The 17,903-nt window shown below is 30.2% G+C and overlaps 5 protein-coding genes across 5 annotated transcripts; 3 read left to right on the plus strand and 2 right to left on the minus strand.

Annotated features, from left to right (window-relative positions):
- Positions 1-20: 20 nt before the first annotated feature.
- OCT59_013729 (uncharacterized protein) lies at positions 21-1,003 on the plus strand (the record flags this gene model as incomplete). The annotated part of the gene is made up of 6 exons (XM_025314630.2): positions 21-117; positions 193-271; positions 330-391; positions 471-531; positions 611-639; positions 711-1,003. 6 exons carry the CDS (start codon positions 21-23, stop codon positions 1,001-1,003), a joined length of 621 nt encoding a protein of 206 aa, XP_025184608.2.
- Positions 1,004-2,072: 1,069 nt separating this feature from the next.
- On the plus strand, positions 2,073-3,047 carry OCT59_013730 (uncharacterized protein; the record flags this gene model as incomplete). The annotated part of the gene is made up of 4 exons (XM_066141701.1): positions 2,073-2,153; positions 2,230-2,385; positions 2,443-2,655; positions 2,721-3,047. 4 exons carry the CDS (start codon positions 2,073-2,075, stop codon positions 3,045-3,047), a joined length of 777 nt encoding a protein of 258 aa, XP_066001812.1.
- Positions 3,048-3,472: 425 nt separating this feature from the next.
- OCT59_013731 (uncharacterized protein) lies at positions 3,473-3,892 on the minus strand (the record flags this gene model as incomplete). Its single annotated transcript, XM_066141702.1, has 1 exon — positions 3,473-3,892. The coding sequence occupies one exon, from the start codon at positions 3,890-3,892 to the stop codon at positions 3,473-3,475; it is 420 nt and encodes a 139-aa protein (XP_066001813.1).
- An 853-nt stretch (positions 3,893-4,745) lies between these two features.
- OCT59_013732 (uncharacterized protein) lies at positions 4,746-5,273 on the minus strand (the record flags this gene model as incomplete). The annotated part of the gene is made up of 2 exons (XM_066141703.1): positions 4,746-5,081; positions 5,235-5,273. 2 exons carry the CDS (start codon positions 5,271-5,273, stop codon positions 4,746-4,748), a joined length of 375 nt encoding a protein of 124 aa, XP_066001814.1.
- Positions 5,274-15,445: 10,172 nt separating this feature from the next.
- OCT59_013733 (uncharacterized protein) lies at positions 15,446-16,635 on the plus strand (the record flags this gene model as incomplete). Its single annotated transcript, XM_066141704.1, has 5 exons — positions 15,446-15,590; positions 15,668-15,849; positions 15,915-16,088; positions 16,163-16,516; positions 16,597-16,635. The coding sequence occupies 5 exons, from the start codon at positions 15,446-15,448 to the stop codon at positions 16,633-16,635; spliced, it is 894 nt and encodes a 297-aa protein (XP_066001815.1).
- Between the last annotated feature and the right edge of the window lie 1,268 nt (positions 16,636-17,903).

Genomic DNA, 17,903 nt, shown 5'->3' on the forward strand with positions numbered 1-17,903 from the left:
TCAATTTTCATAAATGTAAGATGTGGATGTTTAAAATGAAGATTTATGAAGAATCTTCATACTGGCTTATGTTAAGAGTAACTCAATTTATTATTACTGTCTTTTGTTTGATATTAGGTAATTAATTTCTTTTGACGTGTATTTAATGTCAGACTGTGGCGCAGTTTTAATAAATAACTATTTACGTTTTAGAAATTATTCAAGTAATATTATTTATGTCATTACTTCAAAACACGGTTCCACTCTCTATATACTTTAGCAATAATGGCCAGTAAGTAATTTAAAGTTAATTTTATCAAACATAAAGAAATATTCTAAATATATTTTAGGTATAAAGGAGAAGTCAAGATTTGGTACTATATAGTTATAGGCTTGAGCGCGATAGGATTAGGTAAAGTAATTTATTATTTCTTGAATAAATTGCATTGTGCCCAGAAAAATTTTAAAATAGAATCGATTTCATTTCAAAGGATTTTGCATTGCATATTTTAAAAGATTACATGAAAAAGGACCATTCATCATTATCGAAACGTACGTATAATCATTTTTTATTATTATTAAAAATTGAAAAATAAATGATAATATTTCTTTATTTGTATATGTATGTTAGAATTTTCTTTTTATTATGGCTTTCTTCCGGTAAATATTATTTATTTTTTTTAAAAAAAACATTTACCCTATAAATTTTTATTAATATTAATTACAATCAGGTATCGCAAACCTTTATCCATTATATGATGGAGGATTAGTCTGTAATGCAAAAGGCTATGACTCAGAAATAATTCCGCATCAATATTATTTATGGTGCAGATCATATTTGATTAGTACTTTATTGAGTTGGATGAATACTCTTGCATTCGTTATTACAATATTATTTTCTTCGATTATATTAGGACAAAATGAGAAAAATGAAACGATATTAGAAAGAACCTTATTTAGATTTAAACATTTACGTGAAACTCCAACAAATAATCCGCACATAATAAATGTTCAAACTGATTAAATTATTTTTTCGATTTTGTTTGTAAAATCAAATTAAGAGACGATCGATAAGAAATATTCTTTCTTTTTAATAACTAAGCAAATAAGAAATAAGAAGAAAATTGTTTAAGCGGGCAAATTTTAATAAAAAAAGAAAATATTTATTTAATTCCGTAACTTTTTAGATTAATATTACTTAATTAAAATATTTTTAAACTACGCGATTTTTCATCAGCAAATGGCTGCTGCATGTAAGTGCACTAACAGTGTACAAATCACAAAAAAAAAATATACATATATATAGCTATTGGGAACGAAGTACTAAATGATTGGTTAAGGTGAAAAGTATCTTTCTTTATTATTTTATTAATTGTAATGTTGCGTCAAACTTTATTTTATTTTTATGTCATTTTAGCCTCACTAATTATATATATATCACACTATCACTCGAAATAACTATCATATAGGCAGTTATTTTTAATTGGGATGTATCACAATGTGTGCAGAATCAAAATTTTATTAAGTTGACTTTAAGTTTGCGTTCAACGCATCTGAATGGTGGAAGTTCTACTGATGATTGATGACTGATAATGGTTCCATCTAAACTTTATTCTATAATTAAATGTAACTTTTTTTTTCTCAACTTTTCCAATTTGTGTCATAAAGAGTATGAGATACGTGATTCAGAGATGTTTTTAATAATTTAAATGCTAGAAAGTACATGACATATTTTCAGCGGATGTAGCCAACAAAGCATCTAACCTTGAATGGTGTACACCGAAAGAAAATGCTCATTCAGTGTCAACGTGCTGTCATGCAGATTTTTGATGATGGCTCTGCTCATCCTTAGCTGAAGCACAACGTGTCACTGGAATTAAAAGCTCTATATGGAAGGTTTGTAACATACTTTAAGCTCATGCTAGATGCATGGGAGTACGTCGGTCAGCCAATATCATGTGAACGTGGAATGATAATGACGTAAAAGTTCTGGAAAATTCGCCCGGTTATAAAGGAAACATATGGTTTTTTTTGTTTTCCCGTTTGCTCTGCGTTTCTCTTGTTCTCTGTACCTTGAACAATTTTATCAAATAATGAGTGTTACGATGGAAGGCTCAGAAGAAATCTTCGTTCAAGTTACTCAAGAGACCAGACAGGCCTCTAAAATTAACCAAGTATTTAAGTGATGCTCAACAGCTCAAGACTGTTTTAAAATAGCAAAGAAGTATGGCTAATGACTACATACAATAGATCTGCACGAAAATTGATGAAATATTAGCGCAAAATCTAAATAAAACTCTTGTCAAGATTACCCTCCCTGAGCTAGTTGAATGTGATGTACATGTACGCCAGGCGATACGTGATAAATATGACCCTGAAATAATTAATAACGACTTGTACATCAAAGTAAGTTTATTTCAAGCTACATATCATTGATTTGAATCTGACCACTTTTTATTTTAGATTGACGGGGGCCATAAAGAAGATATTCAAGCCAATTTTCTGATTTCAGGCAGGGTACATAATCCAAATTGGTTTGTAGCACTTAATACATGTTGTGTGATAGCAGGAAATGAGTGTAAACCAGATGTTGGTGTCTGGTTTCAAAGACCAACTTACCAGCAATTGCATAACCCAATCGCTAATCAATGTCCACCACCAAATGTGTATATTGAGGTAATTTATTAAATTCTTGCAGAAATTGCAAATGGCTTTGCTCATCAGATCTAAATACTTGATAGGTATTTTATAACCATGATCCTGATCATCAACATGCATTTGATAAACTTTTTGTGATTCAGCAGAATTTTCCTGCAATAGAATTTGTTGGAATTGCATTGCCCGATTGTCAAGGTCCTTTTCATCAGAATCCAAATCCTGGAGTTGCATCAGCTCCTTCAACTCCTAAAAATCCTCCAAATGTCAGACCAAATCGTGCACCATATTTTATTTACTGGAATGGTACCAATGCGATTTACTATAAATTTAATTGGAATGAACATTTGGTATTAGGATGTGGATGGACATTGGAACTAAATAATGTACTTGGTTCAATTTCTATGCCATGATGGCGAATGAAGTTATTATGGTGTGCATGAATATTTCCAAACATGATTATGAAAATTTAGAATAATTATAATTTTTCATAAATATTATTGTAGATGAATGAATAGATAGTAGATTATACATTGCAAGTTATACAAAATAAAAATTCTATACATATGCGTGCTTGTAAATTCTGCAGAATGAACGATCCCCATCATTTAATATTACCATTTTATAACAGTTATAACGAACTTGCATTCTGACATTTCATCCTTTGCAATTCTTATCCCCAAATGACGAAATGATGATTGACGAAAAAAATACCTATATTCGAATAACGTTTTAGAGGATATGATTCGCACAAATCGGGATCAGAATTACATCATCACATTGCGACTGCGCATTTTCAGGTACATGAACGGTCTATATTACGATCGTGAACTTGAGTTTATTTATTGCTTGAAGTGTTGCAGGTAAGACAATATTCCAACTTATCTTGAGAATAGAACTTCGCTAATTCAGGATCATAAGGGAGCTGATTCCCATTTTCGCAGTACCATGAGCCATGTAATCCATAATTCCCATGTTTTCCATTGCAAATAGGACATATTGAGCTCCATGGCTGAGGTGATGTAAAATCATAATTATCAATCCCTCTAAAACTATTTCCGAATTTCAAGTATGGGAAGTGCTCTAAGATGGATTTGATAATTAATTCTAGATCAGGTCTAGCTTTGAAAGTGATGGGCCCTTTTTTTTGACATTGCTCACCGGAGAAGAGAAAAGATAAATCAGATACTTTGTTTTCTGGTGAATTTATGACTTCTGATTCATATACTTCTGATAGTTGCCATGACTCAAGTCCCATTTCTCTTTTATATTTTTTGTATAAGTTGGATTATAAAGATGCTGCCCAAAACTTAATAGTTTCTGAAACTGTCAAAACCGAAACTTGGTAAAACTATTTCTGAAATTTTCTTATTTTCCAAAACTGGTAAAACTGGTAAAACTAATCTAAAACTGGTAAAACTAACCCAAAACTGGTAAAACTAACCCGAAACTGGTAAAACTAATCTGAAACTGGTAAAATTAATCCAAAATTTATAATGCCAAAATTATTACTGAAAGTTCAAAATTTGGCCGAAATTATTGATATAATCCTGGCCATTTTTAGGACGTATTTCTGGCCAAGAAAATGATCGACATTAAAATTTCCTTTTTTGGAATTTTGTGTAACTATCGTGTAACTATTTTTTCAATTTTACTGGGAAACACAATTTCTTTTTTAGGAAATTGGTGTAACGTCACGTGATAAAATGTCATAATTTCGGCCAAATTTTAATTTTGGCCAAAATTAGTGAGTTTCGGGCTAATTTCGGGAGTTTTGGCTAGTTTCGGGAGTTTCAGAATAGTTTCGGATTTAGTTTCGGTTTCGGTTTCGGTTTCGGAAACTGAAAAATAGTTTCGGGCAGCATCTTTAAGTTGGAATAGATCTTATCCATCAAAACTCTTGGTAAACCAGTTAATTTGGCATGCCAATCCAAGATACTAAAAAGTGGTTAATACTTTATCGGACTTGCTCATATTGCCTTTTATATGATTGCGAATCAATTTAAATCTCTTTTTTCTCATATAGATCTATTCGTTCAAAAAAAAGATTAAAAATTTACAGATAGATTATCATCCCAAAGAGTTACCCAGACTATTGTAAAGCAATGAGACTATGCAACTATCTCAATTTCATGCTGTTCATATTTAATAAAATAGGATCCAGCCTTATATCTACCTTCTATACTTTCCTCATCATCATGATCTAAACTGCATAATAGGCAGGTCCTTTTAGAACCACATGATATATCATCAGTAATTCCATAATAATCGAAATTTTCACTACTAAATTCTCTATATAAATTAGGATATTGATTCAATGTCTTGTTGCAAAAATATGTGCGGTCATAGATTAGACTAGTCCTACTTATTTGAGGTATGACTGATGAAATCGTTTCTGCTAAAGTCATATAATTCTGATCATTACCAATGGTAATGGTTTTATGAACCTGATCATTTACATAATCTATAATATTTTGAATTTGGGTATTGGTTAATCTAAAAATATCACTCACGCTACAAGTAACTAACTTAATTCTATCTATCCCAATCCTTTTTCTCCAAACTGCATAAGAATATTTTTAGCTCTACTACCCCATAACCTTTTTAACATCACGGTGAAGTTCTGCATCATTTTTCATTATTTTCTCATTAAGTGCTATGTTGTTATTCTATTAACGATTAAAGCTGACTGAAAAACTTTAACGCTTTAACAGGTTAATTGGAGTTTAACTTAATAGGAGAGTCTTAAGTTGATCACAAATAATCACGTAAAATAACGTTGAATGTTCAGTTAAAGAAAATAGGTTTTTATTAAAATAATGTAAGATTTTAGATATGACGAAAAATATAGATAATCTCTTTGTTGCAAAATTAACTATCTTGAATTATACTATTGGAAATAATACTCTTTTCATATAACTCAAAAACTACAATACAATTCTTAACTATCTGTAAAACTATCTAACTAACTACTCCTTCAACTTGGTAAAATCCTATCACTATTTATAATAAAATAAAAATTAAGAATATTTGATAAATTAAATAAAACAAATATAATAAATAAATAAAATAAAATAAATAAATAAGATAAAATAAATAAATAAAATAAAATAAATATATCAAATAAATAAAATATAACAAATAAAATTAATAAAATAAATAAATCAAATATATCAAATTTATCAGATTTATCAAATAAATCAAGAAAATCAAAAAAATCAAAAAAATCAAGGGATCTATAAAATTATCTACAAAATTGACATTTCTATTTTAATAATGTAATAGTCATCTTTTGTGCAATAGATCCTTTTTGGTATGTACATGAGGAAATATCAGTTAGAGGCTAAACAAAAAGGTACAAGTTAGAATATACGAATGATGGATAAAAAAATCACACAAAAGACTGAAAAGCTCTACCTGTAGTTACGATTCCATAGAGATAGTTAAACTTATCATCAAATGTTACGAATGCTTTCCTTTTCTTGTGTTTGTATGGTGAGAGTGCATTATGTTTTGCATGAATCCCACCACCAAATCCTTTTATTTTCTCTCGGTTATGGCTATCAACTCCTTATTGACGACATCTATAACTTCTTGATTATGTAATTAACTTAGCCAGATGTTTTTTCGCCTATAACTTTGAATTTACTTGCTTATATTCATCCTCTTTTCTTTCTGAAATATAGCGAAAGTCAAGACATTTGTTTTGATTGTGCCATTTACACAGGTCGAAAAGTGAAAAATCAGGCATCAATCAGTCACCAATTGGCATTTTCGCCAAATACCGTCACCAATCAGGCAGTTTGCTAACTTTTGATCCAGTGATCAGAAAAAGATGAAATATAGCTCATTGGAATCGTCTCAACATGACGAATCTAATGGTAGTAAAATCTCATTTCTAGGATTAATACTTGATGAAAAATTAAGTAAAATATAAAAATGAAAATGTATCATTTATATTTTATTTAACAGTTACTGGACATTTCCAGCACAGCGCCAATCACTAATTAAAAATTTTGTACTACATAAATTAGCCTATCTTCATTTAGTTCGAATGGGATAAAGATTTAACAAAATATAACTTTTTTTACAATACATTAAAAGTATCATATATGAACTTTCAAATGACACTAATTTTATCAAAATACCTCACTTCCTTAAATATTTCACTATATAAGGTTTTTCTATGACTTTTTGACCTTTAAACTGAGATCCTTCCGCCAATATTAGTTCTTTCAAAAAGATTTTTACGTAACGAACCAACTATTAGTATAGTTTTATTGTTGTAAAATTTGGTTGGAAGTTTATATGTGCGTTGTTGATAAATAGCTGAGAAGGTAAATTCCTTATTATACAGTAAACGTCAGAACCAAAAAATGTTTAGTTTACAGACACTTCTAAACTTCACATTCAACTTTTTTATATAATTTTATTAAAAAATTATCAATAATTTAAATAAATTTCTAATTACATGTTTCAGAATAATATTCACCAATCAACAACTTTTTTCTATTATCCATTTTCCACATCAGATTTATACAGTTCATCCTCACTATAGTGAATCCTATAGGCTGGAGATTAAAATTCATTATAGTGAGAAATTCACTATACTGAGGGTCAATTTATTATATATAAAAAAAATCTGTACCTGAACTTTTCTTCATTATAGCGTTATTCACTATATAAAAATTCACTATGGAGAGGGTGAACCATATGACGGCCATCAATTAAAATAATATTAGTTTCGTTTAAAATGAGATCTTAAATAGAAGTAGTATAATTTTGAAGGCTAAATTGGCTTTTATAGTTTGAAAAATATTCTATATATTTGTAACTTTGTAGTATTTTAACGAAAAAATAGCCAACTTTAAGTAGAGATTCTTCTAACTTGTTATTAATAAACAACCCTTGGAAAATTATATCGACGTGTCAGTTAGAACTTAGAGAGTAAGAAAAAAAAATTTTTTACGCATATTTATTAGATAAAAATTAAAGTTCACATGTGACGAAAAACCAGAATTTTGAATATTTACTAATAAATCATAGTAAAAAAAGTGATTGACAATCTGCATATTTAATTAGTAAATCCATTTGACACCCCTGTTACCGGAAATGTCCAGTGACTGTTAATTTTTTATTAACTATTAATCCTAGAGATGCAATTTTACTACCATTAGATTCGTCTTGTTGAGACGATTCCAATGAGCTATATTTCATCTTTTTCTGATCACTGGATCAAAAGTTAGCAAACTGCCTGATTGGTGACGGTATTTGGCGAAAATGCCAATCAGGCACCAATTGGTCACCAATCAGTTACCAATCAGCTATCTGATTGGTGACCTATTGGTGCCTGATTTTTCACTTTTCGACCTGTGTTATAGATACATAGACTGATTTCTGGGTTATTTTCTTCAAACTTTTTATAAACTGGTGTTGAGACTAGTACTGGAATTGGAATGTCATCCATATTAAATAGAGTTCTGAACAGGTTGACCAAATTCAGGTAACCTGACAGGTTGACCTGAATTTTTCAAGTCAGGTTTAGCAATTTTCAGCATCAGTTCAGGTTGTAACATCAATATAACCAGAATGACCTGTTGATCTGAAACTATGATTTTATATAATAAGTGAGTTATGGTATTATAATTAAAGTTGCCTGCCAAAACTCTACAGGCTATGTCAAAATGTCAAAACTAAAACCTGTCGAAATGCTAAAATGCTGAAATAGTTTAGACATGAAATTATCGAAATCCCAAAATATTACATTTCACGTAATAACTTGGCATCCAATAATCGTAGAAAGATGCACTATAGCTCATTGGAATCGTCTCATAACAACGAGTCAAATGGTTATTAGATCGTCTTTCTACTGTGCAAACAGTCCTATGACTTTATTTTTTTATTTATATTTTAAATCGAATATTTACAAAAGAATCGAACAATATTACAAAATAAGAAAATAAAAATAAAAATAAAAAGAGTAGCTTCACAACTCATACAAGTAAAGAAATCTAAACTATAATAAAATTAAAGAAAAGAAAAACTAAACTATTACAGAATCGCATACTCGACTTTACCCGAAGGCCAGTGTGAGTCAACTATCCAATATCCCAAAACCCAGTCCATTACCAGAAAGAAATCCTAAGAGGTTGAACTGTTAAGCAGCGCAAAAAATCCAAGTGCGAAATCCAAGATCTACCTCGAATTATTGAAGAGGATATCCAAGAAAACCAGGAATCCTGAGAAACTGTTGCCAAAGAAGAGCCAGAAGTGGTGAGAGGAGAAGGTGAAGAATAAGAAACGGGAAAAGAGTAATAATTTACAAGATTAAAATCTTGTGAATCCAACCATAAGTGAAAGAATACATTGCGAGGCATCCAAATGTCCCAATATAATTGTTCGTGAAGATTAGATAAAAGTGAAGTTAAAACTTCAAGAATTTTTTTCTTAGGAAGTAGTTTGCAAAGATGTTGCACAAGGTCAGCAGGAAAAGACCGCGAGTAAGCCAAAGACAAGATGATGAGGGTATAGTAAAATCCCAACAATCTAAAGCAGAAAATTCAAGCAAAAAGGAATCTGAAAGAAAAGCCAATTCAGAGAAATTAGTAATACAAGCATCATGAAAAGAAAGCATAAGCTTGTAATAGATAGACCTAGAGCTAGCATCAGGAATAATATAGGGATAAGTCCAAAGATGATTCATGTCTTCAGGAGCAAAGTGGCAAAGAGAACATAACCAATCGGAAGGATAAAGAAAAGGTTTGCATTTCTGAAGGGCAGTTAAAGTAGGTAGCATATCCAAAAGAATTTTAAGTCAAAACGCGAGAAGTCCTTTTTGTCTATTGTGATGAGTAGTAAAGCCAGTCAAAATTATCAACTGGAGCAAGATGAGAAAACCGAAAAAGGGAACTAAAATTCAACAAATTTTGGATCTTATAAATAGATTTAAAAAAGTGGCGAATATTATCATTAACTGGAAATGAGTCGTATAAAATGAATCTAACAGAGCCATAGGAGTAGAGTTCCGAATGGGTCAGGTCAGGTCAGGTTAATTGATAAACCTGACCTGAAATTTTTTTTTAGGTCAGGTCAGGTCAGATTATATCAGGTTGTCTGTTTGACCTGACCTGACCTGAAACCTGAAAAATTTCAGGACTATTTTTATTAAAGTATTGAAAAAAAATGGCATAAAACTTTTTTTTTAATATAATATTATGAAAAAAAACGTTTTTGCAACGTTTTTTATTAAAATATTGAAAAAAAATATTGCAAAACGTTTTTTTTAATATAACATTATGAAAAAAATGTTTTCACAACGATATCAAAAAAAAAACGTTACGAAACATTTTTTTTAATATAATATTATGAAAAAACGTTTTCGCAACATTTTTTCTCGAAATATTGCGATTCACTTTTTTTATATAGAATTAATATAAAAAAGTGAATCGCAATATCGCAACTCACTTTTATTATATAAAATCAATATAAAAAAGTGAATCGCAATATCGCAACTCACTTTTATTATATAAAATCAATATAAAAAAGTGAATTGCAATACCGCAACTCACTTTTTTTATATAGAATCAATATAAAAAAGTGAATCGCAATACCGCAACTCACTTTTTTTATATAGAATCTATATAAAAAAGTGAATCGCAATACCGCAACTCACTTTTTTTATATAGAATCTATATAAAAAAGTGAATCGCAATACCGCAACTCACTTTTTTTATATAGAATCTATATAAAAAAGTGAATCGCAATACTGCAACTCACTTTTATTATATAAAATCAATATAAAAAAGTGAATCGCAATACTGCAACTCACTTTTATTATATAGTAGAATCAATAGTTTCAGGTCAACAGGTCAATCAGGTCAGGTCAATCTTAATACCTGACCTGAATTTTTTTTAAAAATCTCATACCTGACCTGAATTTCAGGTCAGGTCAGGTCAGGTTACCTGAATTTGGCTGACCTATTCGGAGCTCTACATAGGAGTTACAGTCGGTTGAGGTGAGGAGAGAGCTTCTTTGGCCAAAAAGTTCACTTGATTATTATAAATATCATCTGCATGTGCCAGGACTTTTCGAAGAATAAGTGATAAATGTTTGGTATGAATCTGATGTCTAATAGAAAGCCAGAGCAAATGGTTAGGATATCGCAAAAGCTTTGGTAAAAAAGGTTTATTCACAAATTGATTCCAAATTGAGATTAAAGAAGCACAATCAGTATTAACAACAACTGATGAGTAAGGAGCTAAGGCTTTAAGCGCTGACAGGAGGGCAAATGTTTCAGAGCGTAAGGCAGAAGGATAAGTCAATGGAATAATGTCTGAAGAAGATTCCAAAATGAAGTTATCGTCATCAAGGGCAAACCAGGCAGAAGACATAGAAGAAGAATCCCCAGAAATTGAATCATTAAAGGACCCATCTGTGTATAAACTACGTGTTGAACGAGGAAGGACAAATGGAATATCATCCCTATCATCTAAAGATAGAGGAGCAAAGGTATCACTCAAAGGAGGATCAAAGTAAACTATAGCTAAGGAGGAAGTATAAGCTAAGGAAGTCAACAATTTAATAGGTCGTCCAGTGGCAAAGACTTTAGCATTCTTGGTAATATAAGCAACAGTATCAATCAACTGAACTTGAAGAAAACAGCGTTCACTAGTACAATGCTGTTTAATGGCAGAAAGTGTTGCATATTTAGACATATGACAAGAGTAACCAGAACAAAGGTGAAATGAAGTGGATTCAGGGCCAGCGGTAGGAAGCCAATGAGACATTATAGCTAGACCTTTTTTGGAATATGTAATGCATACACGGCTAGCAAGCACAGTTTGGGTAATGCGATCTAGAGAAAAGGCCCATAATGGGCAATATTGTCCATCAGGAACTGTATTATCAAGCAAAAGAGGAGAAGCTATTGTATAAGAAGAGTTAATAATAAATGAAGAAGAAAAAAAGAAAAAATTATTATTAAAAGAAGACAAAATATTGTTAATCAAATAAGTAAACTAAGCAGAAATGCATCCTTTTTTTCCAACAATTCCTAAGTATCAAAGATCAGACCATGGTAAAAGGAATTTTCCACAGGGTGATGAGAGTTGCGCTAATACGAAAAGATAAAGATTCTTCTACAGTTTTCAACTAGTTTAAAATAAACATTGCGGGATTATAGATCAGAGAGGTATAGCTGGACATAGATCTCGCTTCAGAGATCGGAAGGAGAGAGTCCACATGATATTCAAACGAGAAGAAAAAAATAATGAATTGAATAAAGAATGGGAATGAAAAGAAAGAATTAAAGACCAGGGCGTCAGGTCAATAGTAATAGGGCAACTTTCAGCACCCATGTATCCTTGAAGATACAAAATGGCATAATTAGCAAAATCCTGGAGATTAGGGTGAATAAAAATCTTTTGCCAAGAAGTAACATGAGAGGACAAAAAATGACAAAAGGCATGTTGAATAGATAAGGGAAGTTACATATATTATGTAATATTCAGTTTAATATAAACTTACTCCCCCCCCCTTGTCAGATTTAATAACCAATCAAATTATAATATTTATAAATTATATATTTTATTAAGTGTAACGTAAGATTTTGGTTACCCCCTTCCCCCCTTTGATAATTACATAATATCTGTAAACTCCCTAAGGGTATTTTTAAATATAAAAGTGCCAGAGGAGTGGTAAAAGCCAACCCAGCTTTTTTCTTAATAATCGAAAGTATCGGAGAAATAATAGATTGAATAATAGATTCAGAAAACCCTATAAAAAATATGCACACTGTTTATATACTGTATATTCGCATCTTTGATACTGTTCGCAATTTTATATACTGCACATCAGTATTATGTATACTGTTCGCAAAATGCCAATAATAAAAAATGTAACAAAGTATACGGTGAATAGACTGTATGATACGGTATTTTAATTTCATACATTTGTAACGTATATTGTATAAATATCTTTCTACTGTATATCGGTATTTTGTATACTGTTCGCAAAATATGGATACTATATTAAATTCATACGTCTATAACGTATCATTCATTTCTGCTATAGATACGGTATATTAAATCATACGTTTATAACGTATTTTACTGTGAATAATAGATACGGTATATTAAAATCCTTATATTCTACTACTTGATCTACCATTGCGCGAACTTTTCTTGCTATTGTTCGAAGTAGTCATCAGCAAATTTAATCGGGCATAATATTACGTAAGTTACGATGTCCGTAAATTTACGGAGTAAACATACGTAAGTTTACGGGTATCGTAAACTTCCGGAATATTATAGCATATACTTTTGCAAATTTTACGTACCGTAATCGTTGCGGAATATTACGCTCGAAATCCTTCGAAAATTTACGTACTGGAATCGTTACAAAATATTACGCTCGAAATCCTTCGAAAATTTACGTACCGTAATCGTTGCGAAATATTACGCTCGAAACCTTCGAAAATTTACGTACTGGAATCGTTACAAAATATTACGCTCGAAATCCTTCGAAAATTTACGTACCGTAATCGTTGCGAAATATTACGCTCGAAATCCTTCGAAAATTTACGTACCAGAATCGTTACAAAATATTACGCTCGAAATCCTTCGCAAGTTTTACGTACCGGAATCGTTACGAAATATTACGCTCGAAATCCTTCGCACCTAGAGTTTCAAACCGGATTTATTTTTAAATCCGGATTAGATATGAATAAACCGGATGCCTTCGGATTTTTCAAAAAGGTTGGGACACTTAGCAAAATTTAAAGAACTCGGAAATATTCGGTAAAGTTAAAATTATACGCTAATTCTGCGGCTTATATGAAAAGTGTTATGCTCAGTTATACATGCGCCATGTTGTGCGCATAAATCGGGTATAGTTCATGATAATCTTAATCTTTGAATCTTACCTGTCTTTACTAATAAAAAAATTTTTTTTTCAGCGAGACTTTTCCCAATTTAACATCTAAAAAGCTTTCTGCAAGATATAAAGAACGTTTTTGTTAATGCTCCTACACGAAGACGTACACAGTTCACTTAAAAGAACATGGAATTGCATCACCACGTAAAATTCCGTTACCTAATGCAACACGGTGGAATTCTTAGTTTCGACTGATTTTTTATGCTAAAGATTATATGAAGCTGAATTGCGAGTTAATACCAGAAATGAAAAAAATAGCGAAAATTCATGCTATTTTACAAGATAATCAACAAAGGGGTAATTACCATCAGGGTAGTAATTACTACCATTTTTCATTTTATTTCACCTTTTTCAAAAGAATTTGTTCATACTCTCGATTTTTTTCAACAAAAAAATTTGCCTATTTTCCCCTTTATTGACCACGACTTCAGCATCTTGATTCTTACTTACAGCTAGTTTTTTGTTAATTTAGTTTTTTTTTCATATTTTTTGCTTTATTAAGCTAATTAACCAACAAAATATCACCAATAAACAAAATCAAAATACTAGTTTATTACAAACATATTTTATAAATTTTATCACAACAAAAAATCATCGTCCCTGGTACGTATATGTGATATCTGCTTCGAATTTTACTGAATAACTACATATGTATACTTTTTTAGTATTCGCATCAGGATTTAATCAGATTTATCAAAAAATTTGCCGACGGGCTTTAATTTATTGGTTTTTATATTTTATGTTTATTTTACTGAAAATTTTTGGATACTTTTAAAATATATCGTGTTTTTCTGCGGTTTCGATCTTTGTTCCACGTACCATTTTAGACCCTGATCGATATTTGTTTCACGTACTATTTTAGACCCCGATCGATATTTGTTTCACGTACTATTTTAGACTCTAATCCACATACTTGATATTGGTTCCACGTAGGTACATTTATAATAACCCGAGTATGATTAATACTTTTTCTTAGATTTTTTTTATATCCACATATGTAGACCCGAATCACGTGTTGTACCATATTAAATTCGATATTGGTTGCGTAAGTACATTTATAATATGAAGTATGATTAATACTTTTGCGATTTTTTTATATCCACATATGTAGACCCAAATCCACGTGTCCTTCTCCACATACATCGATTGGTTCCACATACATCGATTTGATCCACGTAGACCCAAATGTCATAAAAAAATTTGTTCGAAAAAATTTGGGCTTTAATTTATTGGTTTTTATATATTATGTTTATTTTACTGAAAATTTTTGGATACTTTTTAAATATATCGTATTTTTCTGGGGTTTCGATCTTTGTTCCACGTACCATTTTAGACCCTGATCGATATTTGTTCCACGTACTATTTTAGACCCCGATCCACATACATTGATATTGGTTCCACGATAAACACATTTAATAACTTTATGATTTATACTTCTTCTTAGATTTTTTTATATCCACATATATATTTAATAATTCGTAACCATTAGTATTGATTGAGCTCTGGGATTGTTTTTATTTTTTATATTGGCATTAACAGGTCGCAGGAAAAATGAAAATTTTCGTATATTTTCAAAATTTATCGTTTTTTCCGACTTTTACAGTACTATTTTAGTCCCCGATCCACGTATGTACATTCATAATAATTCATAACCATTAAATATTATTAAGCTTTTCCACATACATCGATATTGGTTCCACGTGGATACATTTATAGCAACTTCTAAGTTTTTCCTAATTTAGATTTTTTTATATCCACGTATGTACATTTAATATTCATAAATACCGTAAAATAAAGACTTGCTCAATATTTTTTTTCGTGAGGATTCTTACCTTATCATAAATTTTATAATTCTCTATTATCATCAACATTACAAACATGTCCGGAGATAGATCAGAATTTCGAAATAAAATTCAAAAACTTCTATCGGCGGGTGAAGAAACATCAAACAAACGCCGAGGTATTGAAAGTAGTATGAGTAGCACGAGTAGCGTGAGCGAAAATAGCTATGAAGTTTTTAATGGTATGCAAATATTTGAATATTATCGTTTTTTAAAATTATGATAATTTATATTTTATAACAAAAATTTATTTTATTAGAACAACTCATAAAACTCAACAAAAAGGTTGATAATATGATAGAACAAAATAAACAGTTCAACACTAAATTAATCGAGGAGAACGTAAAAACCAATAAACATTTGGAATTTTTATGCAATAGAATGAAGCATATTGAGGAGATGGTCGAATCTGATAATTCCGGTGATAATAACTTCATAAAGGTTAGTCTAGCTTTTTTAAATTTTAAAGTCATATACATATTATAACTCAAATTATATTTCTTTAGACCATAATAAAAGATGTTGCTAAAGCAACATTTAATATAAGTATATACCCTACCAAAGAAGAATTACGAGAAGCAACTGAGGAATTTCTCAAAATTCGACATCAAGACTTTTACAACAAATTCACTACTAAAACGCAGTGGATTTCATATTTTAACAACAAAATTTGTCCAGAAGTAAATTTTTTATATTTAATATTTACGTTTTAGAAAACTAATAAATAATAATAATCTTTTTTTTTTAATAAAAGCTTCTATCAAAACAAAGATCCCTACGAAGTTGCTTGACAACTAAAGCTAGAGATGCTTTATTCAGCTATTTTGGAGAAGTAATTTTGCCACCCATCAATACTAACACTTCATCAGCAGGGATAATTGAATGGAAAAATCATCCTGCAGTGGCTGAATGTTACAATAAACTTTTTAATCAAAATGGAAGTTTGGGCGTGCTTACGCGAATACTTGAAAGAGTATTCGCTGGAGAATATCCATCTTCTTTGCATCTCGCCTTCGTAACAGCCACGTTCGCAGTATTATTGGACCCAAAGTCTAAAACAATACAAACAAATGAAAATACAATGAAAAATAAAATAGAATATTATATGGTAAATTTCATAATTTTGAACTTAAATTGTAATAATGGTATCTATTTATTAACTAATTTATTTAAATTATTAACGGTCAGAAATTATTAGATGATGATAAAACAGACGGCAAAAACTAAAAAATATATTGATTCCGTAAGTAAAAAAATTCTTCTTTTTCGATAATATTATATCCTTTTTCCTTTAAAGGTTCTGACTAATTAATATAATTCTTTTCTATATTACTAAATTTAACAAGTGTGCATGTTTTTCAATTTTGAATGGGGAGGTGCTGATGGAAATATGTTTTTTTTAAAGTAAAGGGCTTAGCAAGAATTTTATATATAAAAATTTGCAAATTTTTTGTAACAAACCAAATAAAATTTTCAATTCAATAATAAATTTAAGGCAAATTTGACTTTTTACTTCATGTGCCGATCTCTGGAAATAATCGAAATATGATCGGCTTTTATCGGCCGATCATTTATCCAATTCTAGTAAAATTTTATTCAATTCGGCTGATCCGGGACCAAAGATTTTTAAAGAAAACTTCAATAAAATAAAAACAATAAAATAAAAACGTATTTTGTGGTGAAAAAACATATTTTTTATTAATTACGTGCAAAAAAAAGATCAAAGTAACAAATTTTTGTGGATCGGCTGATCTTAATGAGATTCACGGCCGTATGATAAATAATTTTATATGTAAATATGGCCATTTTTACTGAAGGAAATAAAAATTTGCGTATAAATACGGTCATTTTTACCAAAGGCAATAGCAAGTAAATAATTCAAATCCTATACAAATACCTTAAAATGATACCCCAGGAATGCCCATATTGCTCAAGAACATTTTCCTCCAAATCTGGATATACTCAACATGTTAAACATTGTGTTCCTCCTGTAATTGTTAGTGATAGTGAATCGGATCTCGTAACTGATATTAATATGTTTATTTAAAGCAATTGATTAAACAATGGTAAGAAAATTTCGAGCGAATTTTTCTTGCCATTGTTCAAAGTATACAATTGTTTATTTTTAAAGCAATTGATTAAACAATGGCAAGAAAAGTTCGCTCGAAATTTTCTTGCCATTGTTCAAAGTATACAATTGTTTTTTTTTCAAAGTAATTGATTAAACAATGGCAAGAAAAATTCGCTCGAACATTTCTTGCCATTGTTTAACTCAAGTCTATTGTTTTTTTTTAAAGCAATCGATTAAACAATGGCAAGAAAAATTCGCGCGAATTTTTCTTGCCATTGTTCGAAGTATATCATTGTTTATTTTTAAAGCAATTGATTAAACAATGGCAAGAAAATTTCGCTCCGAACTTTTCTTGCCATTGTTCAAAGTATACCATTGTTTTTTTTTTCAAAGTAATTGATTAAACAATGGCAAGAAAAATTCG

This window comes from Rhizophagus irregularis, chromosome 21 (genome assembly GCF_026210795.1).
Source record: "Rhizophagus irregularis chromosome 21, complete sequence".
NCBI lineage: Eukaryota > Fungi > Glomeromycota > Glomeromycetes > Glomerales > Glomeraceae > Rhizophagus > Rhizophagus irregularis.